This window comes from Zonotrichia albicollis, chromosome 7 (assembly GCF_047830755.1).
Source record: "Zonotrichia albicollis isolate bZonAlb1 chromosome 7, bZonAlb1.hap1, whole genome shotgun sequence".
Taxonomy (NCBI): Eukaryota; Metazoa; Chordata; class Aves; order Passeriformes; family Passerellidae; genus Zonotrichia; species Zonotrichia albicollis.
In genome coordinates this window covers 24,408,257-24,436,008 of record NC_133825.1, presented here as the reverse complement: position 1 = coordinate 24,436,008, position 27,752 = coordinate 24,408,257, and the positions used below count along the sequence as shown (strand labels likewise).

General features: G+C 38.8%; 1 protein-coding gene across 1 annotated transcript in view; it reads left to right on the top strand.

Annotated features, from left to right (window-relative positions):
* Positions 1-24,492, top strand: part of GLUD1 (glutamate dehydrogenase 1) — a 28,846-nt gene extending 4,354 nt beyond the window's left edge. Inside the window, exons 2-13 of the mRNA XM_074544702.1 lie at positions 7,755-7,835; positions 8,676-8,731; positions 9,632-9,695; positions 11,309-11,403; positions 15,490-15,669; positions 17,187-17,324; positions 18,364-18,501; positions 18,618-18,698; positions 19,468-19,591; positions 20,480-20,571; positions 22,478-22,540; positions 23,138-24,492. Of these exons, the coding sequence (XP_074400803.1) occupies positions 7,755-7,835; positions 8,676-8,731; positions 9,632-9,695; positions 11,309-11,403; positions 15,490-15,669; positions 17,187-17,324; positions 18,364-18,501; positions 18,618-18,698; positions 19,468-19,591; positions 20,480-20,571; positions 22,478-22,540; positions 23,138-23,257 (1,232 nt within the window). The 3' untranslated portion in view covers positions 23,258-24,492. The remainder of the gene's footprint in view (positions 1-7,754; positions 7,836-8,675; positions 8,732-9,631; positions 9,696-11,308; positions 11,404-15,489; positions 15,670-17,186; positions 17,325-18,363; positions 18,502-18,617; positions 18,699-19,467; positions 19,592-20,479; positions 20,572-22,477; positions 22,541-23,137) is intronic.
* Positions 24,493-27,752: the final 3,260 nt, after the last annotated feature.

Genomic DNA, 27,752 nt, shown 5'->3' with positions numbered 1-27,752 from the left:
TGCTAGGTCTTGCAGTATGTCCAGCACGCAAATCCAGGTTTTAAGGACTCCATTTTCTGCAATGAAACTGTTTACTACAAAGGAATTATCAGTTAGATGCCTCCTCAGCCCACTGAGAATATGGAATAAGCAGTTTTCTTGTGTGTTGGAACTCATGTTGCTTGTGCTCCAAATGTATTTATGCAACTGGACTGGTGCTGCCTGGTAGGTGGAGTAATGCTGTGGGTCACATCACTCTTTCCTTTGCTGGTGTGGTGACTTGCATGCCAGTGGCCAGTACTAACAGGAAACCACAGCTGCTCTCTTCACTGCACTCACTGACAGCTGCCTAAAGAAGTAAAACAAACCAAGTAGGGTACGGGAAATGAGATGTCTGAATACAGATGACTGTTGGAAAGTACTCTGGCAGTTCCTACTTAAAATAATAAATTCTTCTAAATAATGTCAGCAGGTTCTGTGAAAGGTGTAGAACTGGATACTTTTTATGTGGTTGCTGATGGCTATTTATCATTAATTGGTCAGTTTCAGAAAACAAAATGAACTTACCGAATTTTTACCTGCTTAGTAGTATGGAAGGGATTCTGTGTTTGTTAGGCAGCATTTATTATGGGAATTATGCTGTGAAGTAGTTTCAAAGCTTTTTCAAGCCTTTCCATGTTAACCAACTGTCCAACAGGTCTGTTATAAATGAAACCAAATGAATCAGAGCCAGAAACAGCCTAACTTGTTTGTGCTCACCCAAATTGCTGTAGCCAAGTCCCAGCTGCTTCCTCAGTTCAGAAAGGCTTTAAAACCATCCTTAGCTCTGGACTAGATTTAGTAGAACTTTCATTTACAGAGAAATTTTGAAAGCTTCGTCAAACATTACTTCTGATTTCACTCTTTTATGTGAAGACAAATGAGTCTTACTTTATTTGTTCAGTTGACTTGGAGGTGAATGAATTTGATTTCCTGTGTGAATGAATTTGATTTCCAGCTGCCTTGGCTGGTTAGTGGAAGGAGGAGCTATTCTGCACTACAAAACTTTCCTGTTGTCTGCTCTTGGCTGCATTTATTCTACCTATCAGGATTTATCCTTCTCACTTGGCTCAGGAGTTCATATTAGTGAGGTTCTTACTGCATAAGGTGACTTTTATTCATGCCAGCCTTGCTGCAGTTTTCCAATTGCAGAGGTCCAAGGCTGGCACTGATCTCAGTGCCCAGTCACAAAATAGTCTCTGTTGCAAACATTATTGTGGTTAAAACAGTGTACATACCTGATGATGGAAACCTCACTTGCAAAAGAAAAACCTGTACATGCAGGACTTGGACCAGTCCACCATTATTTATTCCTTTTCTAAGAGGGTGAGGAGTAGTGATATAAGGTATCTTGGAACCAGCAAAGCTGTTTATCTTGGGGTTGAATTAGTGGCTTTGATTTTTTTAAATCATGCCTGGGTGAAAGTTAAGAGCTTTGCTTTTGATCCAGGGTATTTTGAGTAAGAGATGGAAATGTACCCTATGGACCAGATGGAACTATAACATGGACCATCTGCAACCTGAAATAAACCTTGGGAACTGATCTAACTCCAAAGGAGCAGGAGAGGTTTTTTTTGGGAAAAAAAGGTAATTAGCCTAATGGTGATAACACTTCAGTGTTATAGCTAAAGCTTACCCGAGTGCCTTACTTTCATAGAATCATTAAGACTGGAAAATACCTCTAACATTGAGTCCAACCTTTGACCAATTTTCAAAGGTTTCTATTCTCTTATTGTAGCTTATCTAACTTCACAATTAGTGCAACAGTGGATATACATTTAAATTGCAAACGAATAAAAAGGAATGTATATCTTGTCTTTTAATATGCTAGTGATAATGTGAACCATATCAGGTTTTTGTTTTTACCTTTGATATTCTTGTAAGAGGCTGTGCCTTGCTCTTTTGGCTGTGAATCTTAGTCTCAGCTTTTTCATATAATCAGCTCATACTGTTGGTGCAGTAGCCAGCTTTGTCCTTGATCTTAAATAGTTGTTTTCCCTTGCTACTGTTGGCTCTTTGTCTATTTATAGAGAGATCATACCTCTCTCAGCATTGGGCTTTCTGCATAAACACGTGTTGGGGAGAGGAATCTCCTGTGTGATAGCCTCCCTCCTGTTCTCTGGGTGATCCTAGCAAACACTTTTTTGTTGCATGAATTGCAACAGCTCCATCTTGTTAGAAATCAGACTCTTAGGAAGAGCATGGAATTTGCCTGCCTTGTGTCAGCACTGTGGTGGCTTCTTGCTTTGTGGCTCCTATGGCATTTGGACCAGCCAGGGCCAACTTGTGTGTTATTTCCCCCTCTGCACACACCACCCTGCACGTGGTAATAATAATATCTATGTGGAAGCAGTTTACTGTATCTCCCTGTTTTTGTCCTTCTTCCTACAGTGTTGAGTGCACTTTAATGATGATCTAATCCTTTAGGTGGGGCTGAGGTAGTTCTGTAGGTGAGAGACTTTACTTCATAGCCAGATTCCAAGTGCATAAATTCATGTCCTATTTGCTTGCTTGGTAGTGCACTAGATTTGCCATATTCACATTTAATACACCAAGTGTTACCAATGCACCAGAGGTAGTTCTAGAATTGAGAAAATTCTTGGCTTTTCTCAGCATAGATTTAAATAAACATACATGTTCAAGCATATTTCAATGCAGCATATTAAAAACATATAATAAGTGGTATACTGAAGTATTCTGGCTGGCTGAATACCTTATAGTCATTTTATACATACTGGTGCTTAAAGCAGAATGGGGGGTGTCTCTATAGGGGAATGTCTGTCCTACCCCAGCTTTGTAGCTGGCTACTGCTGTGTAGGAAGAGATAAATATTTTTATCTCTTCTCTTGGCAGTTAGTGAATTGAATTTAGGAATTAGTGGTTCTTGTTGCTGATTGGTGTACAGTGTTCTTGTTTTCCAGTAGTGAATTACTCATCTTGCTTTGTTAGGTTTATCTGGAATTTCTTTGTCTTCAATAATTACAAATTGGTCACTGAGCTGTTTACCACACTTTTCAAATGGTTAAATAAGGCTCAGCAGTTTCCTTCTTGGGAAGGTTGAATTGTTTTTCTGAATCTAGAAAAATGGTTGAATTGTTGAAGGTTGAATTGTTTTTCTGAATCTAGTATGTGTTCTGAAAGGGTTTAAGAATTACTTAGATGATATGTCCCTACTGAGTTAAGTTACAGTGAAGATGAGTTTGCTGGTAGTACAATCACAATTGCACTTGTTTACTAACCAAACATGAAAATATACACAATGCAGAGTTAAAACATTAAGGAACTAAGGCACTGCAGTAAGTGCTGGGGCTGATGTATGGATTTTGCAGAATCCATAGGTGAGCATCTCTACTGAAGCTCCTTCAGACTGTGGGCTTAAAGGAAAGCCTTTGGACTGTGTCAGGCAAGCTGCTAACCCCCAGAGCTGCTGCAGAATCCAGTGCTGCTAACTGGGAGATGAACATGCCTGTAGTGAGTCCTAGGAACTTCCAGAGGAGATGAGGACATCTGTGTTGCTGACTGTGTGTGGCTAGTGCAGGATAGCTGCTGCTCTGGAAGGTTTCTTTTGATGAGCAAGCACTTTGCAAAGAGAGGTGAGCAGAACAAATTAACAGGAATTGTCATCTGTAAAGGACCCAAATTACTTCCAAAGTTCACAAGAACATGACAACCAGAAAAAAACACTGAAGTCAAAGCAGGACAAAACCCTTGGTTAGATATTAATAGTTTAGGCTAAGATGCAAATGTGTTCCAGGTTCTGGGGAACTCGAGAGACTTGCTAAGATTTACAAGATACTTAGAACAGAAGGAGTAGTTTACCAAGTGTTTTGCTTTGAACTGTTGCTATGGCAACTGTTGAAGGTTTTTTTGAGACTTTGAATACCTCGTGCTCGTTTGTAGCAAGGACACATGTAGGTACTACCATTTAGGATCACTGCACAAGAAGTGCAGAAAATAGTGACACGGAGGTCCCTAAATAGATTTGTAGGCGTACTAGAAAGGCAGTAGTCATCCTTGAAAAGGATGACTACTGTACACCACATTTGCTAAGGAAGCATAATAAACACACTTAACATCACAGAACATACTGAACTCTGTACAATGTAAAATCTAGTAGGATGTATAAACAATTTTCTTGGAAATCAAGGTCTTTGTTATGCGTATATTAGTACACCCCTTGCTACAAAATGATGAAATGATTAAAATTATAACTAACTGCTGTTACTACAGAATCCAAAGTAGCCTTGTTGATAAAGACTGCTTTGATGTGAAGCAGTAACTGAATGAGCTATAATATCTCCATAATACAGATCATAAAAAAGAAGTTTTAAAAACATAGACACTGCCGTGTAGTGATAAAGGCTTCTATTCATACTGACCAATACTAAAAAATTATATGAAAACTTATTTCCTCATTTAGAAGCCTTTGTGCATAGAAAAACAAAGTCACTCTTAGCATACTGTTTGACTTCTTGGGGCGTGGTAAGGAAAGAGAATTCTCAACTGGAACAAGAATTCATGTTTTCCAATGAAAAGTATTTTCCATGGTCATGAGTCATACTGTAACTTGAGGCTTTCTTCAAACTATTTTTTTGAAGTTTGCTATAAAAGTCACAAGTTTCCAGACACTTACTGAGTGGGACTTGCCAGAGTTTAAAAAAATTGTAATCTGGCTACCTAACAGTGACTTTGTTTGCTTTTATGTGGTGAGAACCTTAAAAAAACCCCAAAAAACCAAACCCAGTATTTTATCTGTGTATATGGTCCATTTTTAGACTTAGGCTATTGAATGCCTAGTAACACTGCCAAAAGATGCCACACAAATGCGTGGCAATACTCCTGCCAAATTAGGAACCTGTCAAACTAAATTTCAATGATGTCCAAATAGAACAGAAATTAAATAAGTCTTTTATCTTTATGCATCTGCTTGCAGATGGAATGTACAGCATTCTCAGATCCCTGCTTCTCATCAGTCTTAACAGCTTAGCACAAATAACTTCCCTGTCAAGAGGTGGCCCTCCTATAGAGTAATTACAATTCCTGGACAACAGTCACTGGCTGAATTGTGAAAATGAATTAAGTGTTAGCACATCTTAAATGTTGTGTGCTCCTGCCAGGGAAGGGAAAAATTCATCACACCTGTCAGAGAACTTGGGTTCACATCCTGAACTTCACTTATTGAAAGATTTTACCACATAAACTAGAGAAGAGTGACCAGTAAAGTCAGCAAACTCTCAGAACTGACTAGTCTTCCACTTACAAAGATAAAGCCAGCAGTCAAGCCATTTTAATTACAACTGTTTAAAAGCTTGGAAAAGGAGTTAAATCTTATTCTGAAGTACAAAGTTGTCCAGAAAAGAATGGTTTTGACCTCAAGTCCAAAAGTTTCCTGTGTTCTGGTGTGTGTACATGGCTGACAGGCAGCTCAGTTGAAAGCCTGTCAGTACTTTGTTAGTTTTGGGGCTTTTTCCCTATTTACCTTCATATGAAGACTTCACATTTATTACGTCAAAGTTTGTGGTAATACAAGGAACTGGAGATCTAACTGTTCTACATGCGCTGGAGTAAATATGTGCACCAGCACTTCCAGTTAAAGTGCTGCTTGTTTACCTCTTCAGATCCTATCTTCTGTAGGATTTGCAGAAGAAGCTTCCCTCCCTTTTTGTATTTTGCTTCTCTCTTTAAACTGTTCAAGATAACTATCCCAAAGTATATAATTTCCTTACTGCTTTTCATATATCAATAAACAACATTTTGTGTGCCTGCAGGAGTACATTTATAGCAAAACTGCTTTGTATACACAGCTTGGAAGTTTCAATAGGTAAATGGGTTGAATAAATACACAGCAATCTAGTTCACCTGGGGGGTGGAGGGGCAGAGTTCACTTTTGGTCGACATAGGCTGTGACTCCAAAGTTGGCTGGCTTGAGCAACACTCAGATGAGACCTGTTCCCAGAGTACCTGCTCAGCCAAGAGGGAAAGGCTTCCCCAGGCAGGACAGCCAGTGCCATAGGTAGTGCTCACTCTTGCTCAGAGCTTGACAGGAGGACAACTGCTCCTCTGAAGAGTCAGAGGAAGACATATCAAAAAACCCCAACACATTAATATTCTAACTTTGACTGGTCTTTTGGGCTCTGATAAGTTCTACTTAAATTTTGTATATTACTTCCCATGAGAAGGTGATTGAAAGCTCAGACATCAACTCCTTGCAGCTATCTAAGTCAGAAACTACTTAGTTTGCTTTTGGAGAGCACCCTTCCCCCATATACACAATAAATTTAAATTCTGTTCTGCAGAGGCATTGAACTTCCTTTTACTGATTGAACTCGCATAAGAAAGCAGCACTTGGCCCTCAGCTTTATTTGAGCAGCACTTAGTTCCTTTGAAACTGGGATTGCTTCCAGAGCATTCAGGAATGGCTTTCATAGCAGCACAGTGCTTTAGTTTGGATAATGTATGCTGGCCTTTTTTCACTCCTGAGAACCTGAATATGGTCTTCTCTTTACATAATAGGAAATTTGTGGTGCCATGTTCTGGCATCCAAAGGACACTCTGTGCCTGCTACAAACCACCGTGCAACTTGGCAGAACCTACAGCCAAAGATTTGGGGAGTAAAGATGGGAATAAGAAATTATTCATGGCTCTGTTGTATACTTGGTTAAGTAGGAGAAACTTGGATAGAAACAAACATACAGCTGTAGGACCCTTTTTGTTGTGGCCACATGACTTTGGGCACATGTTGATCTTAAACATCATATTTAAACTTCTCTAGTTCTCTGCATCTGCTTTGTCAGTTTGGTTAAATATTTCCTACTCTGTAGCTACCTTCAGATACATGAATCTTAACTTTGGCTTCAATAAATGTATTGAATTTTTCCATTTTTCAAAAGACTGGTAAGAGTCAGGCAGGTGAAAGATCTTACCTTTGTGTAACCATTTTTTTACTCAGCTTTGAGCTGCCTTGAATGCTGAGCTCACTCATTGTGCATCTGAGCTGCTGCCAGCACACAACAAATTGAATTTGCATTTGTACCATGTGTTAGCACACACTTGCAGCCCTGCTGAGTGACTTTGAGCAGGGAATGCAGGTGTGGGCTGGCTTCCATGTGGGAGTGTGGATGTGGGATGGGTGGCCTTGTCTCACAAGCTCACTGGTGTAGGACTATTACCTCAAATGGTTTTGAAAAAATCAAAACTAGCAGAGTGGTTTGTCACTTTTTGTTCTGTGGTTGTGCCTAGCAGCCAGGACCTTGAAGCCAAGGCTTAGAACTTAACAGGAGCTTGTATTACTCCATCAAAAATATCTTGATTATAACCTGTACTGGCAAGTTATGTTCAGGAACAAAGTTAATCTTGTATATACAATGAATGAAGTCCAAAGTTAAAGATCTTGGGAATGCTGAAGAGCTTTATCAGCCTCTGGAAAACTCTGCTCTTAGCTACCCGTCAGCTTGATTCATCTTCATCACAAGCAATATTCACTTTTTTTCCCTAAGGCTGAGTGCTGCCATTAAGCTGCTTCACAGAAAATTACTGCAGTTGTGAATTTCTGCTACATAAAAGATAAACATTTAAATAGGGGAACAGGGTCTTGTTCTTCATCTCTTAGAGTAAATAAGTTGATAAACAGCCCACTTGCGTGCTAAAGATTTTTGGTGTGGATTAACCCTTCCCAATTTGTAAACACTTCTGAAGGTGTTTAGTGAATTCGTATTTTTTCTCATGTGTCTTTGCAGGTATCCGTTACAGTATGGACGTTAGTGTGGATGAAGTGAAAGCCTTAGCATCTCTCATGACATACAAATGTGCTGTGGTTGGTAAGTGTTCGTTTTCCAAGCAAGATTTCAATCTTCAGTTTCAATCAGTACTGATGTAATCACATAGAAAAACCAAACATGTAAAGGATTAAAATGAATTTCAGACTCTGATCTCTAATTTAAATCTATAGGCAAGGTGGGAAAATCTATAGTGACTAAAATAATAATAATATATATTCCCTCTCCTGTCACTGAAAATACTTAAATAAGGTTGCATTTTCATTTGAAAAGTCCAGATTCTGCTAACTACCCTCTCCCATAGAAAGAACTACATATTGAACTAATATTCAAGTATGACAAACTTGGATTAGTAGGGGACTAATTTTAGGGGGAACAGATGGAAGCTGTAAAGGATTCAGGCAGGGGAGCTATGGAGAGCAAAGGATAAAATTCCTTTATGGATTATAAAGAAGTATAACTTGTACACAGCTACTAAATTGTAGAGAAGTTTGGAGAGAATCTGCTTATTATGTGTAAGAAAAGAAAATACTTTCCCCTAATATATATAGGTGTGCTTAGGACTCCCAAAGTAAACTTTTTCAGCTAAACCAGTAAAATATAAAAGGTAAAACTTATTATTTCTACAAGTGCCAAGTACAAGAGATATTTAAGCATAGAAAATTTAAATAATGAACTTTTAAAGACAATTTTCAAAGTGCCTTGAAAGATCTCCCATTTTTATAAGAGTACCTAGATCAGATTATAGCTTACACTTCAGAAGCCATAAATGCAGCAAAACCAAAATCACCACTAAAATCAAAGATATAATTACACATCTTTCTCACGTGTTCTGCCTTTGTTGTTGAAAAAGTAAAATGATTTTCCTTTGCATTCTTGTAGATGTGCCATTTGGTGGGGCAAAGGCTGGTGTCAAGATCAATCCCAAGAACTACACAGTAAGCCTCATCATAGATAAAAATCTGGGTATCTGCAATACTGAAGCCAGCCAGTAAAAAAAGCTCTTCTAAGGGCATTATTGACCACTTAAACCCTCCTGCCACTTCTGCCTCTGTAAAGGTTCAGTACAGCCTGTGCATGCAATAGGTAGCAAAGGAATTTTAAAAGGTCTGTGTTTCAGAGGTGGAATACTTCAATTACTTAATTTATTTTTTCTGAAAATCAGGAGACTACAAATAATTTGGAACCTGGAATTTTTTTAAAGTTGATACTGTTAGTAAAAGCTTAAATTAAGTTACTCTTAAAAAAAAAAAAAGTTAATTTTGTTTTGTTTATTTTGACTAATAGTTTTATGCTCCATTAAACCATTCTATGCAGTGTTCCAGTGTGAATAATAACTAACTTGGCTTATAAAAGGTTTACTGCAGGCTTGCCTTCTTGCCCTAATTAAAACAACTTGTACAGAAAGGAATACTAGAATACATAACAGATATTTTAAGCTGAAAGCTCCTGTAAGGATTTGTGTCAAGTCATTTGGCTGTGTTGATTACACAAGTGGCAGGGTCAGCTCTTGCTGTTGCTGGTTGTAAATCGCTCACACAGGATATCAGATTTGTTTGCTGGAAATCTCTGCTATGGACGCAGGTGGTTCTTCCTGTGCCATGCTCCCAATTTGTCATGGATCAGAATGTACAGAAAGAAATTCCAATGTTTCTTGTGCTGCCCTTGTGCTGCCTGAGTACCAACGGTCTGCTAGGGAGTGGCATATAAATTATATAAATTATGAATCATCCTTTCTCCTAAAAGAAGAGGGCGTTGGCTTATGCTTGGGCTAAGTTTGAGCAAATACTCATAAGCACTAATGATTTCTTCTGATATTTATTGCATTTTCTCTACAGGACAATGAATTGGAGAAGATCACAAGAAGGTTTACCATGGAGCTGGCAAAAAAGGGCTTTATTGGTATGTTGGGCAGCTTTACTATTCAAATTTAGGAATCTGATTTGTTGTGCGTTGGCAGTGTCTGTTAAATTATATCCCTAAGTAACAGTATTTTTGAGAGCTGTAAGCAATTTGGATACAGAACTTTCAGCAAGAACCACAAAGAGTTGAGTCATTGCATCCTAGTGCATTTTAAAGGGAACTGTCTTAACTTTTTCTGCTGGCTGTTGTAGCTATGAGAAGCCACAAAAGCTGAGGTCACAGTATTCAAAATGAATCACATTTCTCTCAGAGTTAGATCATAAAATGGTGACCATATTTGTTGCAGTTTTAGTCTCTAATAGCAAGCTCTTCACTGTTACTGTTTCCTGTAGTCTCAGTTGGGGCTTTTGGCAGGTATCTGAGGAAAGAGAGGAAGGAAATAGAAGATCCACCCCAGCAAAAGTTGATGGCTTCACCCATGGCAACCAGAGGCTGCAAGGGAAGCGTAGGCAAGAGGCATAGGAGCCTGTTGTAACAGAACCTCAGCTTCTGTAATGTCAGTAGGGCTTTATTCACACTCAGCCCTGAGCTGTTCTGGTAGCTTTGCTGCCTGGACATCTCCTCTGCAGAAAGCTGACCATTACCAGCTCAACTTTTAATTGAAAGGAGCAGCTTTACCCAGAGAAGGTTCTTACTCAAATGAATAATGAGGCATGTAACTAGTTAGAGGTCTGTCATGTATTCCTGATATCTAACTGCCTTGGAATGTCTATCCTTTAATCTGCATTTTCTTGCTCTTTCAGCCAGAGTGTTTGCTGCTCTTCCAGACAGAGCATTTATCATCTAAATTAAGCTCCTTTATAAACACACTTACTGATGTTACATGTGACTGTGGTTTTACTATGCACAATGCAAGCTACAGTGATAATTAGTTCTGTGACAATTAAAATGGTTTGATAAAATTATCTTCCTTTTTGTCTCTCTGGTTGGTGCTACACAACTTTCACAAACCTTTTAAAAATACTTAGAAATATTGTTGGGGCAGAGTTGTATATAATATCCGGATTAGCAGGTTTCTATGATCTTAAATAGTCTGGGGGAAATAGTATTTTTAGCTATCTAAAAGAAGCCGATTTTTTTTTTAATTTCAACAGATGTGTGAGACTTCTTTTAAAGGTTTATTTCATCAAAAAAGAGAAATGAAACTTTTCTTGAAGTAAGCAGTAAAATCAAATGCATGTACTACAGTGCAGTGACTAGGCACAGCCTACCTTCAATATTTAACCTCACCCAGGAACAGAAAGGAAATTCTTATGCAGAAGAATCCAATCAATATCACAGTACATAGAAATTATACCCACACAGCACCCTCCCTGCAAAAAAACCCCAAACTACTCATCTTATTGAGCAAGTGGCCTTTGCCTTTTATCAGATGGCTTATGTAAAGTTGGGGGTTTTGATAATATTGTACAAAGGTGTGATACAGCATCTAAAACTGCACTGGATCCAGAAGAATGTGTTGCTTGTATAGTAAACTGAGGATTAAACAGGAAAACACTTCTCTCTTAAGGCCTGCAGTTCCCAAGGGGATAGTGATTGACAATAACTATTTCTGTTGCATCCTTAAGAGCTTTTTTCACTGTTGCCAACAGGACCTGGTGTGGATGTTCCTGCCCCTGATATGAGCACGGGGGAGAGGGAGATGTCCTGGATTGCTGACACCTATGCCAGTACCATAGGACACTATGTAAGTCTTGTGCAGAGGCTTTCAAGCAGAAAAGCTGCCTGATCATATCAATTTGTTTACTTACTTGATCTGAAAATATTCTTACAAACTGTGACAGCCTCAGTGGTGTGAGGATTTTAGGGTACAGCAAAGGAAAAATAGCTTTAAGGATAATATTCTTCTAGCCTTAAAAGAACCTTCTCTGATACAATACTGATTGCAATTGTTCAACAAAAGAAAATACACTGTTTTTAAAGGTATATAGTCTAAAATTGGTTTCTATTTCTGTAATTGTCCTCTGTTTTTCATTGGTTCTGTAATTAGTAATTTAAAGTTGTTAACTGATAACTGAACTTACAAGTTTTATTAAATACATGCTCATGGTTTTGTTCATTCAAGAGACAATGCAAATTACATTCACACTATTGGTATAACTTCTAAAAGTTTTAAGATTCTCTGCAGTCTACTAGAAGTAACAGATTTCATTGTGAACTTCAGCAAATTCTTCAAAGTGTAAAGCAAAAGGACACTGACATAATTTATAGCCCAAGAGGCAATAAAAAAAATACAAAGTTTTTTAAAATTACTTTTTTATGCTAGCCCTTGGTTTGACCTTTGTCCTTGTGTCAGTGGAGTTATTTGTACCTGTTAACCAAACACTTTTGTTGTACGCTTTCAACAGGTCTGTTCAAAGAAATAACAAATTTTGGACAACTTATTTGTCAGTAGCTGTGTATTAATGTGTCAATATGCTATTCTAGTGCATGTGTGCCTATCCCAGCTCCTCTTGCTCCTCTTGCCTTGCACTCAGTGCAGTCCCCCTGCAGGGTGTGTGCCTGGGCCATGAGTGCCACTGCCACTGCCTCGCTCCGGCGCATTGCTCAGGACGTGCCTGCTGTGCTCAGGCAAATCCTGGCACAGCTCTTGTCTGGGGCCTTGGACACTGGGAGGGGCAGTGGCACAGGTTACCCTAAGTCTGAAATACTGAGATGTCTTATGGAAGGAAAAAAGGAATGCTTGAAGAATCAGGTGGGGCATGTGGGCATGTTGACTAGTTAAATTTTGCACTAATCTCTCTGTTAGGGATATCACTGTGAAACATCATTTGCTTTTTGCTATTCACACAGGTAAATACTTTAATTGAAACTTGATATCTGATAAAATGCTAAAGTTGTTAATTCAGAAGGACTTCAGAATGCAGGGTGGCAATTAGTTCCCTCAGTCAGAACTTGGAATTCCAACTTAGAGCAAAACTACTGCCTCAAAGCTTTGAGTTTTAACATTTAACCCATGGCACTAAAATATGTATTTCACTGTGATACAACAGCACTGTGTTATTGAGACTGACAAGAAGGATCACAGCAAGTGACCTGCCTTAAGATTTGCTGTATTAAAGAGTTCTCATGCAGTTTTATACAAAAGCTCCATTTTTTTAAAATATTAAACTAAACCTGATAGAGAAGTTTTCAAATGGATGAATTTCTTATTCTTACCATTTTATAAGCCCACCTTATTTTGGAGTCCTATACATGCTTATGATTCAAGTACAACAGAAAAGAAAATAACTACTGAGGATTAAAATTGGAATTACCCTACAACAGTTTCTTTTTAGACTCCCTCTGTATGGCAGTATCTTATTGAAAAATAAAAGAAACTCAGAGGATTCAGGAATGCTTTTCTGCAAAGTTAATTAAAAACGGAAATAAGGGGCATGGGAGGAATGTGAGTTTGCTTAATTTTGTTGAGTTGCTTGTTTGTACTTGAGAGGGTGGTAGCCACAGTGAAACTCCAGAGCTATTGTGGAAAATGACCAGGTAATGGAGAAGGAAAGTGAGAATTCTGACAAGGCTATAAAAAGCGGAATAATCCATCAAAACCAGTTTCTAGAGAAAGATGTTTCAAATAACTGTCTGTTTGGGACACCAAGAACAAAAATAAAGGTGATTAAGGAATACTAAAAAGATAAAAATGACCATGGTGGAAGAAGGGAAAGGAACTAAGAGCAGAAAATGAGCAATGAACAGAAGTGAAACAAGCCGGAACTGCAAACAGATGGAAGCTGTGCAAGGTGTTACATTCAGTGGAGTGGAAAGATAACTCTGGTGAGAGGGATCTCTCTGAGATACAGACCTGATGGCTCTGTGCTTGCACACTGCACACAGCTGTGCTCAGGGAGTTTCAACTGGGAAGGATAAATCAAATAACAGATATAAGCAGATAAGGGAAGTTTGCTGAAAACCAACCATCCAGAGAGAGGAGAGCTGGAGAGACAAGGAGGACATCATTGCAGGGGGATAAAGAAAGGAGCTAAGGTTAGTGCCTGAACATCACCAAGTTCATGAAATAGAAGTCTTTGATGCTAGCTATAAGCCATTTTTCAAGGTTCTCAGTAAAAGCCATGCTCTTTGTTTTCACCCAAGATATGTTGAAAGTTTTTGCTTATTGACTTGAAACCAAAGATTTCAGGACTTTGACATCAGCTGTGGCTTTTATATGTGACTTCAAGAAGACCTGGATGTGTCCTCACTTCATGCTCTATTTTCTTCCCAAACCATGCAAGTTGTTAATAACTACCATGTTAACTGTTCCAGAAAATCCATCTGAAGTTGCTGGATCACTGAGTTACATATGGCTGAAGTTTTTTATTAAATTAATCTTTTCCGCTCTTCTGCACTTCCTGACACAATCAACTGACTTTTGGTACACAGGAAAGGACTTTGATAAATACATTCTTATATATGGGGGGAAGCTGTATTTCTTCACATATTTGTAAAATATATTCCCTCTTGCGTGAATGCACAAAGCCCAAAGCATAGTTTAGGACCATGTAACAGAATAAAATCCTGAAAGTCCATCAGGCCAAGTGGTTCCAAGAGAACAGCCCTGCCAGTGTTTGTTACAGCTGACATGCCACAAGAGGGAGCATATAGCTTATGGAGAGCAGCGAGCTGTGTTTTGGGAGGCTGAATTAGGAATTCTGTGGCAAGCCCAGCATCACCTTCATTGTTCTTAAAGAGGCTTATATGTTAACTCACTGACATTTTCAAACAGTAAATAGTTTTAGTCTTCATTATGGCTCTGGTCTCCTCCAGCTATTCTGCCTCCACTTACTTTTGTCTGCTCCTTTCCTTCCTCTCACCAAGCACCCTGCACCACAGGCATGCAAATGCCTTTGGCACAAGGGATGGAGCAGAGGGAGCCTCCCAGTGAATGTGTGCCTGGTGGAATGGAAACCCATCCGGCTGCTGGCACCCTCATTTCAGTGCATTCTCTTTCATCCCTCCTTTCTCACTTGTGCTGGAAGCCAAGGCACCGTGTGACTCTGCTCCCAGGGTGTGGGAGCATGGGAACCACTGGTGACAGAAGAGGGAGTTCCAGTGTCTGGTTTGGAAGAATTTCTTTCATGTTATTAATTCCAAATGGAAAACTCAGCTATGGTTTTAAATAGCTGTTTCATCTTGGCTGACTATCTGGAATATGGAAAACTTAATTTTATTTCCACCAAATTAACAATGGAGGCTTGATTGTAAATGCTGCTTTTCTGAATAAAAGTAGTAAATACACAGCTTTTCCTATATGACCTTCAAACTGCAGATTTCCTCTGAGAGCATCCCTGTATTCTGACTACAGACCTCATGCCTTGTTTTGTAATTGTAAAATAACTGAGTTTGTTATAAAGGAACACTAAATACTGTTTAAAGATGATTAAAAGCCAGTTCAAGGATATCAAAAGTAGTAATGTAAAGAAATTGTGGCTGTAAATATGAGTTGACTTTAAGAAACATTCCTGAAAGCTTTTTGATTTGTCTGCTTGTGGATGTCACCATGATACACAGATTAAAGTTAGCACACACACTTAGAGGCAACAAAAAATCACAGACCATATCCACAATTGCATTACACAACTTTCCTGACAGAATATTCTGAGGTGTTCACACAAAGTGAGGAAGGAAATCATATTAACAAACTAAATTCATTTAAGCTATATCATGTTCTGACTCTTAAAATTTCTGTTTTCCCTTATGTCAAAAGTGTACAAAGCTTCTTGTTCCAGCTGGTTTTTGATTGATTGATTCCATGTCTCACAAGTCCTTTGCTGTTTTACAGGATATTAATGCACATGCATGTGTAACTGGTAAACCCATCAGCCAGGGTGGGATCCATGGACGTATATCTGCAACTGGCCGAGGGGTCTTCCATGGAATTGAAAATTTCATCAATGAAGCCTCATATATGAGCTTATTAGGAATGACTCCAGGATTTGGAGATAAAACATTTGCTGTTCAGGTAACTTTTTTCCTTAGACAGTAGGAAAAGAAGTAGTACACAGACTTTCAGTAGAGCTGTTTTTAAAACAGGCTGTAGCTCTTAAAAACTGAGAGAGCTTTAAAACTTCCAAGTTAACCTTTACTCTCAAACTTTAGAAACACTTTTCAAGCAACATAGGTGTCCTTTATTTTGGACTAGTTTTTATAAACTGAACTTTCACTTGCACTCTGCAGGCACAAAGCCAAATCTCTAGAGTCATTATGATCTTGTAAGCTACAAACACCAAAATGTTTAAACTGAGGTCTTTAAACTAAGCACACTTTTCAGTGAGCCGTGACACTGGTTTTACCTACACAACATTTGTTGCAATGTTTTACAATAAAAAATTTAAGAAGAGGAGGAATTGAGGGTTCCATTACAGAATAAGCAGTTGGAAAAATAGAAACTAAGACCTAATCCTAAATTTGTAGGGTTGAATGCACATTTTTGGTGTTCCTAAGACTTGGGGGATTTATGTAGTTGAATTTTGAAAGTGTTTGATAGGCAGTAGTGTGCATTATCATTCCTAAAACTTCCAAGAGAAGAAACTTGTTCAACTTTAAACAGTATGTTAAATGGAGGATTTGAGGAACTGATTTGTTTTGTTGCTTTCAAAAGTGCTTGTTAGAAAAGAAATAGCAGAGTAATTGTAACCTCCAAGTTGTCCTTTAGTTAACCTGTGGTCTGCAACAAACATCTCTGCCCTGCACAGGCCCAGCACTTCTCTCCCTGCTCTTTGGCATTTTCATGCCTGGCAGAGGACTAACAAACAGGCCCTTAAGCAAAACTTGGACTGAAAATATGGCCATAAGAAAAGCAGAAAAGTCTGGTAGGAAAATGAACCTAGAGCATTTCAAAGAGACCTAAAGCATGACAGACTCTTCTATCAAAGTTTGCTTCTAATACATAAGCAAAAACTGCAAATATAATTGATTATATTCAGGAATTGATTGTTCCTGTATAACATATATTTATCCTATATATTTATAGCTATTTTTCAGCACAGAATTGTACAACAAACTTTCAACATTGATCATATGACTTTTTGTCCACTATGTGTGTTCTTTTACTTCCAGAACATCAGCATCCTGGAAGTAAAGGAACTTAATGGCCTGGAATTAAATCAGTAGTCATACAAAAATCCATTAATCCCTTTAAGAGGGTGCCAGTCATAAAGTGGATACACAGAACATTCCCAGGTTGATAAACATCATCATTTTGACACTTCCATAGTAGCATTACCTCTTCCTTTCTGTATTTCCAGTCTAAAACACTCATCACAGCTGTACATTGCTGGCTACAGTGCATCATTTCTGCAGTGAGATTCAGGCAAGAATAGAATGTATGTAGATTTCTTCCATCTTGCCTATGCACATCATGTAATGCCAAGATGTACCCATAAATGAAGAACTATTTAAAACTGTATTAGCCCTAGCAGTAATCATCATTTTAACTGGAGGGTTAACTAACTTTTCCCTTTCTCTGTGCACCCTCAGGGATTTGGTAACGTGGGCTTGCATTCTATGAGATACTTGCATCGTTATGGTGCAAAATGCGTTGCTGTGGGAGAGTTCAATGGCTCCATCTGGAATCCTGATGGGATTGACCCAAAGGAACTAGAAGATTTCAAATTGGTATGAAACTTAGCTAAGCAGAAAGGGTTTCATTTTTGTCAGCTTTGCAAGTACATAGAATGACTGGTGACTGTAAACTGGTCATTTAAAGCATGCTGCAAATAGTCCGTACAAAATGGCTTAGAAATATTGATTCTTCTGACTTTCCTTCTTATCCCCAACAAGAATGCAAATGCAGGTGGTACCTTTTTACCCTTTGACCTGACTCTCAAAAAAATGTCTGTGTGTGTGCAGGCTGATTACTTTGTTTTCAGAATTGGAATTATTATTATATTACCTTTCTTATGCCTAAACTAGAAAGGACGTCTTAAGGAACCAAGGCAAGGAGGTTCCTGAAGGATTCCTGACTGAGAATCACAAGCACATGGCTGTTTAAGATGGACAAAATGTACTTTTGCTGTTTCTTACCTATTGGATGTTTCTGAAAGAATGAAAGCCTGCCTGGCAGTGTGACTTGAATGTGTAGTTTATAATGAAAACTGGATGTGGTCTTTTTATTTCAGCTTCCATATGAAGCAGACTTGAAGGACAGTTCACAGGCACTAAAATACAATCTTCTACTTAAAGCTTTTTAGGGGCTTATTTTATATAGGGAATATTTGAATTTCTTTATCACCCTCTTTCTCAAAAGAAGGTAGATTCTATCACTAAACAAAGGCTATCATTGTAGTACTTAATTTTAAAAACCATTTGAATCTTACGTGATGCAACTTATCCTGGGTGTAACAGACTAGTGAGTCATTTCGGTTGTTTGAAAACTATTTTAAGAGCTGAGAGGAACCTTTTTTTTTGAATATTCCAGAGCCCAAATGTTTCTCAGTGTCTTTATACAGAGAGCAGTTACGCTTCAGTCTTGGGAACTTTGTTCCTGAAGCTTTGTAGCTTGCTTTTCATGTCTAAGTAAGGATAGGAATTACATGATGCTCTGTCTCTCTACTATTGTTGCTTCTCCCTTTTCTCACTCTGAAAGTCAGAAGGGAAGAAATTGGTATGAGTGCCCAAGACACTAAAACCACTGTGGTTTGTTTTCTTCACACAGCAACACGGGACAATCATGGGCTTCCCTAAAGCAGAGCCCCTTCAGGGCAGCATTCTGGAAACAGACTGTGACATTCTCATCCCTGCTGCCAGCGAGAAGCAGTTGACCAAGGCCAATGCACACAAGGTTAAAGCAAAAGTAAGTCAGAGACTTCAAATGGAAATGAAAACCAGAGATGGTCTGTTTAAGTACTAATATTCAATAATCAGCATGAACAAACCCAAATCTATACTCTGTGCTGTGATCTCTTTCAGATTATTGCTGAAGGTGCCAATGGGCCTACAACTCCTGAAGCTGACAAAATCTTCTTGGAGCGGAATATCATGGTTATCCCTGTAAGGTTCTATCATGACCTTTGATTTTCATTTCAAAGGAACATTTTTGTGAAGAGTACCAAGACCCTAGTTATTGAAGGCTTTTATCAATAGCCGTTCATTCTCTGAGAGTGTTTTTTAACACCTGATGTATAGGAAATGGGTGTCAATGTTGCTGAAGAAATACAATATTTATTAAAGACCTCACTACAACTGTAAAGGACCAAAGACAATGATTGTTAGCTGACATTTGCTCAATCAAAAAGTGCACTAAACACAGGAAGAAGGAAGAGTAAATATTCTGGCCAGTTTTTAGACATGGTGTGTCTGGGTAATGCTCTGACAGAACTGTGTACTACAGAGTGTACAGGGTATGTGTAGTGATAGTTTGAAAAAATAAGACCTATCCAGCTATAATGACAATTTTTTCACAGAGAAAGGGTGTCCTGACCAAGCCATCTTGCTGGATAGAGTAGCTGATCTTCAGCCTTTACTCACTGAGGTTGCCTAAGAATGCTCTAATTTTTTTTCACTTGTGCTAAAATAGAAGTAAGTAGTCTGTCAGGCACACCTGAACTTGATGTGTTCTAAATTCAAGTCCTATTTTAAATCAGTAGAAGTAAACCCTGAACTGAAGAGGATGTTGTCCTGTAAGAGTAAGAACTGGATTGTCTTCTGTACTGCAGTTTCAAGTAGTGCCTTGGACATAATATTGCTTGCTTTTGCAGAACGTGATAGCACTGTCTGTGTCACATGGTCACAATTCAAAATAATCCTTCTTTCTGTGCAGGATCTTTACCTGAATGCTGGTGGTGTAACAGTATCCTACTTTGAATGGCTGAAAAACTTGAACCACGTCAGTTATGGCCGCCTGACTTTCAAATATGAGAGAGATTCCAACTACCACTTGCTCAGTAAGTGCTCACTTCTGCTTCCACACACTGTTTAATTAATAGACTGGACTAGCAAACACCAAATGTGGGAGAAATGGAAACAGAACTCTTATAAATTCACCACAATCTCCCCAGAAGTCTGTAATTGCTGCTTAGTAAAGAATAGAAAAGGTTTCATAGGTTAACTGACCTGCAACTCTAATGACTAAAGTTGAATGCATTCTTTTCTGGTTATCTTTAAATTCCTTCCTCAGTTTTGTAAAATAGTAAAGTCAAGCCACTTAAGTGAAATATTTACTACTTCTTAAGAAACATCTTTCAGCTGCACACTTGGTATTTAGATAGCATTCAAATGAAGTTCAAGCAGGTGCCATTGTTCTGCACATACAACAATAAAGGATTTCTATAAAGGCCAATAATATAATAGAGACAGGCCGTGGAAAAACCTTTGTATGGCTCAGAGCTCCACTTATGGTCATTCTGTGCTGCCTGCTTTCTGGGAAACAATAACAATTATATGATGAGAGGAAGCTCAGTAGAGAAGAACTGGAGGATGTTACTCCATTTTAAACTGTACTCTGTAGAAAATATTAGAATCTTGAGACACTGGATTTGACAAAACATACACCTGTATAGTTTTTAATATAACTCTTTCTCATAAATCATACATTTTAAGGTGTTTCTAAAGTAGGGGAGAGTTATGGCAATTCTCATTTAAATCCCTTTCTCAACTTCGAGATTGTGTTGTCTCAAATGCTCTTTGTTGCTGTTTAGGAATTTCGGAATTTCAAGAACTAAGATTAAATAAATATCAATGAAAATACCAAAGCACTGCTCACTGTCCTAAGGAAAAAAAAATCCTAAAATTTCACATTTGTCAGTTACCTTGCATCTATTTTTTTTTCCTAGTGTCTGTTCAGGAAAGTTTGGAAAGAAAATTTGGGAAACATGGGGGAACTATTCCCGTTGTTCCTACAGCAGAATTTCAAGATAGGATATCGGTAAGTAGCTGCTGCTGGTTTTTTTTACTGAAACCTAAATGTTGCCATTATAGCTATCATGGAGCACTTTTCCCTAAGCAAAGCATTAGTATGTGATCAGCTTGATGGCCAAACAAAGCAAGCAAATGATCTGAACTGCTTCAGAATATTGGAAATAAGCTATTTTTGATTTATTTTACTTCAGTCCATGCAAAATACTGCCAATATAGTAAAAAAGCTAAAGTTTTAATACAGATGCTTTTTGTATTTTGGAGCTCTTGTTGATATTGTTTGCCTGGTTTTCCAAAAAACTATGAACAAGATATCACACCACAGACAGTTTGATGTTTCTGTAACTCCAGAATAACAACTGAGTGAAAAAGTGTAGCTTGTTTCTTGAAGAGTGAATCAATAGGCAAAGAAATGTCAGGTAAAATTCATTGCTATCTATTGTGTAGCAATATATGGTGAGGAAATTTCCACATGAAGGGATGGGTTGTGAGCTCATCCATTTGCATTTAAAAGGAAATTGTGGAGGTGATGACAAAATACAAGCCTAGAAATCCACAGCAATTAATAAGCAAATCCAGCATTAGAAATTGTTCTGAAGGGGTAAGGCTGACTAACGATGCCACCATATGAATTCAGAGAGTTCTGCCTTCTGAATACTGTGTACAGGTTAGGGCTTTGCATCTTCAAACACTGGAAAAAGTTCAGAGCAGGATCACAATGACAGATAAAACACAGGAGCTTTTCTGACATGGAACAATGAACTAACCTAGGCCCCATGAGCCTGAAGGAGGCCTGAGGTGGAGACAGTGATCTGTAGAATGAGGGATATGGAAAGGGGTGGGTAAGGATAGATTGTTCACTGCAGAGAATGGTGGAAGAGAGTGAGATCTGTTCCAACAAAACCAGCACACTGAGGTGCAGAATGAAAAATAAGGGGATGGTTCCAAGCAGAGCAGACAGTTCAGGCGTGCAGTACTCTGCCAAGGGATACATGGAAACTAAAAGCATCAGTTGGTTAGGTTCTTAAATTCAGGAGGAGGTGGGACAAAGGAGGGGGAGGAAAAGTCCAGCAAGTTGTGAAAAACATTAAACCATCCTTCCTCAGGAAGAAATCAGGGGAAGTGCATATAAACTTGGACTACAGCCAGATGATAACAATAGACTTGAGCCTGATCCAGAATGGTGCATTTTATACATGTTAGGCTATGTGAGTAGCATGTGATGGGTTCTGTGGCTTAAAGCAAATGCTGGATCTCTTAAACACAAGCCATAGAAACTGGCCTGGTACTTTCTGCTTCCAGCCTAAATTGGTGTTTGAATGAAAGCAAGTATTTTGTGGACCCAGATGTCAAATTATTAGTAGATTACAGCAATCAGGATGATGGAACATTGAACCTATAATAAGTCAACTGCTTATTGTTCTGTGTATTTAAATTTTAATGGGAATAAATACGTGGAGTTGCTAAGGGCTAATGTAATGTGGAGCATATGAATTTGGGATCTGTGCCCTTCCTAAAACCTGTCTGTCTTCAAAACAATTGCAATAGGTTGTTGACTCTTGAAAGCTTTTTTGTTTAATATTTACTGTGTGGTCTGAAGGCTGAAAACAGTAATTACTGCATCAGTAGATAATAGTAGCACCATGCATCTAGAAGCTAGGCCCATAAACGTCTTCAGTGCTTACATCTGAGATTTTAGAATTGAATTGACCACAGCTAGCTCTTCACATAACACAGTAAAGGCTATTTGGAGACTTCACCCATCATTAGAAGAGAATGAGTGAGCAAGCTTCAGTAATTACAGGAATCCAACATGTCCTTGTCCCCAGCACACAATGAGTAACTTTTTGTGTCTTAGGACACAAAAGGATTAAAAATCAAGGATTAAACCTGGACTTTATTCTCTGTTGTTGCAGGGTGCATCTGAGAAAGACATTGTACACTCTGGGCTGGCTTACACGATGGAACGCTCTGCCCGGGTAAATATTGCATAACTCTATAGATTTAAGGGAAGGAAAACTCAAATGATTTTGGGACAGTTTTTGAATAGGTTGTACAGCATTTCTTTGCAATTTAAGGAGTAGATAAATAGTACCTGATTAATGAAAGTCACTTAGAGTGTGAAGAATTTCTGCTCTGTGCCATCATGGCCAACTTTAACTGGGTATAATAAACATTAGAGATTATTCTGGTAGAAGCTGTAGTAAGTAGAAACTTTTTAGTTGTCCTTTTGTACTTGGCTAGTCTGGGACAGGTGTATGAGAATGCTTTACTTCACACCATTAGCAGTTTTAGATTAATCCCTCTGTGCTGTATGCTTAATTAGTGGGACAAAGGCTACTTGAAACATCTCATCTCTCCCTATCAGGGCAAGACTTGAAAAGGGGTAACGCAGTGACCTCAGAAAGATGTCCTTCCCTTTCAGTTCTCAGTTGTAAGGGGAATCAAGAAATTTCAGAACTGATCCACAAAGGATCAGAGCTCTGATACCAATCTAGCAGCTCCTTACTTTTTACTCCTTACTTGGATCCTACAAGCAAAACTGCAGAAACTACATGTAACCTTTTCTGTTTCAGCAAATCATGCGCACTGCCATGACATACAACCTGGGTCTGGACCTGAGAACAGCTGCCTATGTCAATGCAATTGAGAAAGTCTTCAAAGTGTACAATGAGGCTGGTTTGACCTTTACATAAAGAGGCCATGACCTCTCCTTGTTGTATCCCACCCCTCGCTGTTAATGTACCCTCTTCTTGAGAAAGCTTATCACAAGTTTACATGTAACCACAAAATTTTCTTTTCTTCTGACATTATAGTGGATTCTATTCTCAATTAGTTTCAGTTCCAAACTAGTCTTTTTTACAATAAAAATCCATGGATTAGGAAACTGTATACAAGTATGTATCTGAAGATAACAGTTCATCTGCACTTGTGGGGGCCATTCTGGGTGTTTCGCCTACAAAACAAAATGGTACATTTTATGTATGGAAGAGTGGTCTTGCCACCTGAGCCACTTCTCAGACTTCAGATCAGATACTGTACTATATGAGCACTTAGCTCATTATTACTTCATGCACTTTTGTTTAATGACATAATTTTAGCTTCAGCACTTTCAGTAAGGCCTTGTATGATCAATGCTGTGGCATTGTCAAAGGAAGAATGGGCCTCCAGCAGGGATTAACTTTGATAGGAGTCTAGTTTTTATTTGTAGTAAAGCTTCAGGCCTGATTCTCTTAAGGCAATATTTTTTTCTTTAACTGTGCTACTGTTACAGGACTGCCTTTCCTTACTTGTTCGAGCTAGTTTGACTGTCATCAAACATTTGTAGCGCTGACAGACTAATATTTTTATAAGCTGAAACTATTGAGCAACTCTAGTTAAGTTTTTAATCAAGTATCTACATAACTACTCTGACTATGGGTTGTTTCCATTTTTTTTTAAGAAAGGGATATTCTGAATTTGTTAAGCAATCATACTTAGGTTTTTTTGAATTCTTTTTCAGTCTTTTCATTTCAGAGGCTTTCTGAAAATTAGATACTGCCTCAGTGAACAACTGAACCCAGAAATCATTGGCCAAACCACAGAGGAGTTAGAATGCTGCTATAAACTTAATTCACTGTCTTAACACACACAGCCTTTTTTTTTTTTTTTGTCATCAGGAGGTCTTGAAAGTTTTGAACATAAAGTACAACAAAATGGACCTCAACAAAATATTGGATCAAGCACAGTTTTTGAAGTTTAAGGCTTTTGTCCCTTGGAGTCCCCTTGAAGTGCCAGATGTTATTTATGTAATGAATATGAATGTTTTTTTTAAAAAGACAATTAGACCCTCCCAGAAACTCATGCTTTTTTCCTAACTACTTTGTAACTGCATGACATAACCTGGAGAGAGAGAGCAGTTATTAAAAAAAAGTTGACCTTTCCAAACCAACTATGCTGGTGTATTACTGTTTTCTATTTCATGCCATAGCTTTCTGTAGCTGCAATCTGCATCTCTTCTCAGCACACATGTCAGTTCATTACCTGACCACTACTGAGATACTGTCCCTGAATTATCTTAAGGGGCTCACTAACACAGATCTTTGTCTCTTGAACTTGCCTGTCAGCAAGATTTTGAAGTTACATATATTTAGTAAATCATTTCAAGTCTTTTTAGCCTATCCTCTAAAATTTGTGTGAAGAACTATTTAGTAGTTAGCATGGAGCAATGAACCTGTGTCAGGCATTTAATTGGTGGCTTACTCAATCATGTATGCTGGCATCTAGGGTTATAAAAGTACTACAGGTAAAATAAGTGCGGCATATCTATACACACACTGATACTATTTAAAAAAACAGGAACCCTTAGAGCTTGAGAATTATTGTGATCAAGGTATGGATCTCTAAGCATAAGATCTGTATCCTGGATCATATCCCTCAGAGGCATTTTTACATAAACCATTATAAAGTAAAACAAAATTATGATCTTAACAGTTCAGCTCTGACAATTTCTAACTGAAACTTGGAGGCTAAAAGCTCACAAATAAACAGTTGTATTACAAAAAATAGAAATAATCTTAAAAGTAGTGTTGCATTATCTGGCAGCAAATTCATTTAAAGCAAAATTCTTACTGTTGTTTTCCCTCCCCTGCTTAATTTCCTCTATAGCTAGTAAAGCAGCCCTAGTTTGGCTAGGCAAACTTGAAAAATGGGACTCTTGCAGTGCTGGAGCATACAGAAAGCTGGCATAGATAGTTAGCTGGGATATCTTCTACCAGCTTGGAAGGGAAAAAAACCAAAAGCCTGCATCATGACTGTATTCCCTGGTACATTGACATCTTCTATTCTTGTGTTTTACCACTTCTTTTCTGTGGATATCTTGGAAAAAAAAAGCAGACCTAACACCTGACATGATTTTACTAAACCCAGAGATGAGTTCTTAAGGTTCATTGGATCTCTGCTCAGCGGTTTGACTGCAGCAGTTACTGACCTCTTGTTAAACAGAGTCAGTGTTGGAGACACAAATCCAAGCCTATCCAAGGGCCATTGTTACAACAACTTAAGGCACTTTCAATCAAAGAATTGAGATTCTTGAGGAGACAAATGCTTGGAGGTTGACTTGGGAGCACGTCAGCTGATTTACCCTTTGTAGCTAAACACAAGAACCAAATCCTTATCAGTGACCCCAGACTTCTTGTGATAGCCTGCTCTGAAATAATCTCACACCAGTTCTGAGCATTGTTGGCCTCACTCCTAATGTGATCAGACAGTTAAGAAAAAAAAAAGGAGATGCACATTCCTTATCATGTTTTGTGCACGTACCTCTCAACACCCAGCAACAACAACAGCGACAAGAAAGAAGCAACATTTTGTACAGTTTCTATGAGTTAATGTGATTTCAGAGGTTTGGGTACAAAGCAGCTCCAGCCTTTTCCCAGCCCAAGCCACAGTTGAAGAAAGCAATCACTCTCTGGGATGCATGTTATAAATACTGGGGTTTTTTACTAAAACTGTTTGGTTAGAGGTTGGACCCTTCTTACATATAATGTACCCACACACACACACAAAAGTCTTATCTGCCAGCTAATAACCTTATCACTGCTTTATATGCCATTAGACATTTACTAAGAAACTTGCTGTACTGTTTGGCAGGGAGCCAGTCAGGATCTGAAGTCAGATCAGAACACAGATTTGTAACTGCTCTGGACCACACCTACTACTCAGAGCAAAGCACATCCTTACTGGGTGTTTGTAAGCTCTCATTCAGCACTTAATACTGCTTGGGTACATAGTTTGTGTTGAGCAGCAGCTCAGCAAGTACTCTAAAGCTGCAGGTGAATGCCATGAGGATGACAACCACAGTGTTCAGGGTCACGTGCCACCTGCAAACTACTAAATGCAAAATGTTTCTATTGTACAGAAGAGCAAGCAGAGCAATCATTTTTTTATCCCAGCAAAGAACTCACCTCTTCTTGATTGGTGTCAACTGTCACCATCAGGGAGAAGTGTCAAAGCAATGGAAATTCTCGCTGTGATTTCAAGATGCTGGGTAAGTAACCCCTAAGTTATTCTGTTACTAATTGAGAAGTCTGTAGTATCAGATTCTAAGACCTCATTCTAAGTTCATATGCACAACAGAGTGTTCCTGGCTTCTGAGGATTTTTTCTGGTTGTTGGTGCATTACTCAGAATTCCCTGGCTGTGATTCTTTCAGCTGCTGTCCCTGTGTGTGTTCAGGAGGAGCCCTGCAGACGTGGTGGCACAGCATTGCCCACTGTGCCTGTCAGAGCTGCAGGAGTGGCCCCAGTGACCCAGCCCAGCACTGGGCTGCAGCCAAGGCTCTGCTGGCAGCAGTGCAGCCTCCTGCTGCTGCCACTGGCTCTGAGCATCACAGTGCCGCTGTGCAGGGTCACTCACACCTCAAACACTCCTGAGCCTTCCTCAGCACAGGAGCTAACTGTGATTTTACCGATGAGAGCAGAACAAACACAGTCAGAGAGGCACACCAGTTCTTACCTTGTCTGAAAAGGGCTGTTGGAGCTCTTGTCAGACTTGTACCCAAACACACAATCAGGACTTAGGCTCCCTGACAGATGGGAGACCAGCTCTCAAGTGCTTGACTTTACATGCTGCCCACTTTAAGCCAGACCTTATTCCACAACAAAATCCAAAAAAACCCAACAAACTGAAAACCATCTTGGCATTATTAGCTTGGCACAGCTCTAGCTGCCTGCTCTAGATCAGAGATCCAGTCTTTCTAGACCAGTGATCATAAATGTGGGTTTATATGTGTAATCAAAGAAATACATGCAAGCCAGGCAGAGTGTAAGTATTGTCTTTATTTAAGAGTATATGTAGTAGAAACTTGTTTACAAAAATTTCAGTGGTGTTACATTTTGATTTTTATTGTCCAAAGCTTTTGCCCCATGAAGTTGCTTGGTTTGCTACATTTTTTACAGCTTTTTCACCAGTTTCAGCAACCTTGTAGACTTCATCAAGTGCTTTTAAAAGAGAAAAAAACAAAGGTAACTGTAGCATCATTGCAATAGCTACCCCTTTCCCACCAGGTGTGGGACAAGAAGCAAGGCAGGGTTGAGGACCCTGTGTGGGTCATGACATTTTGAAATTAACACAAACATTACCGTACCTTTCTGACCAGCAGCCTTAGCCTGTTCTGTTGCTTGCTGCACAGTCTGGTTCACAGTGTCAACTG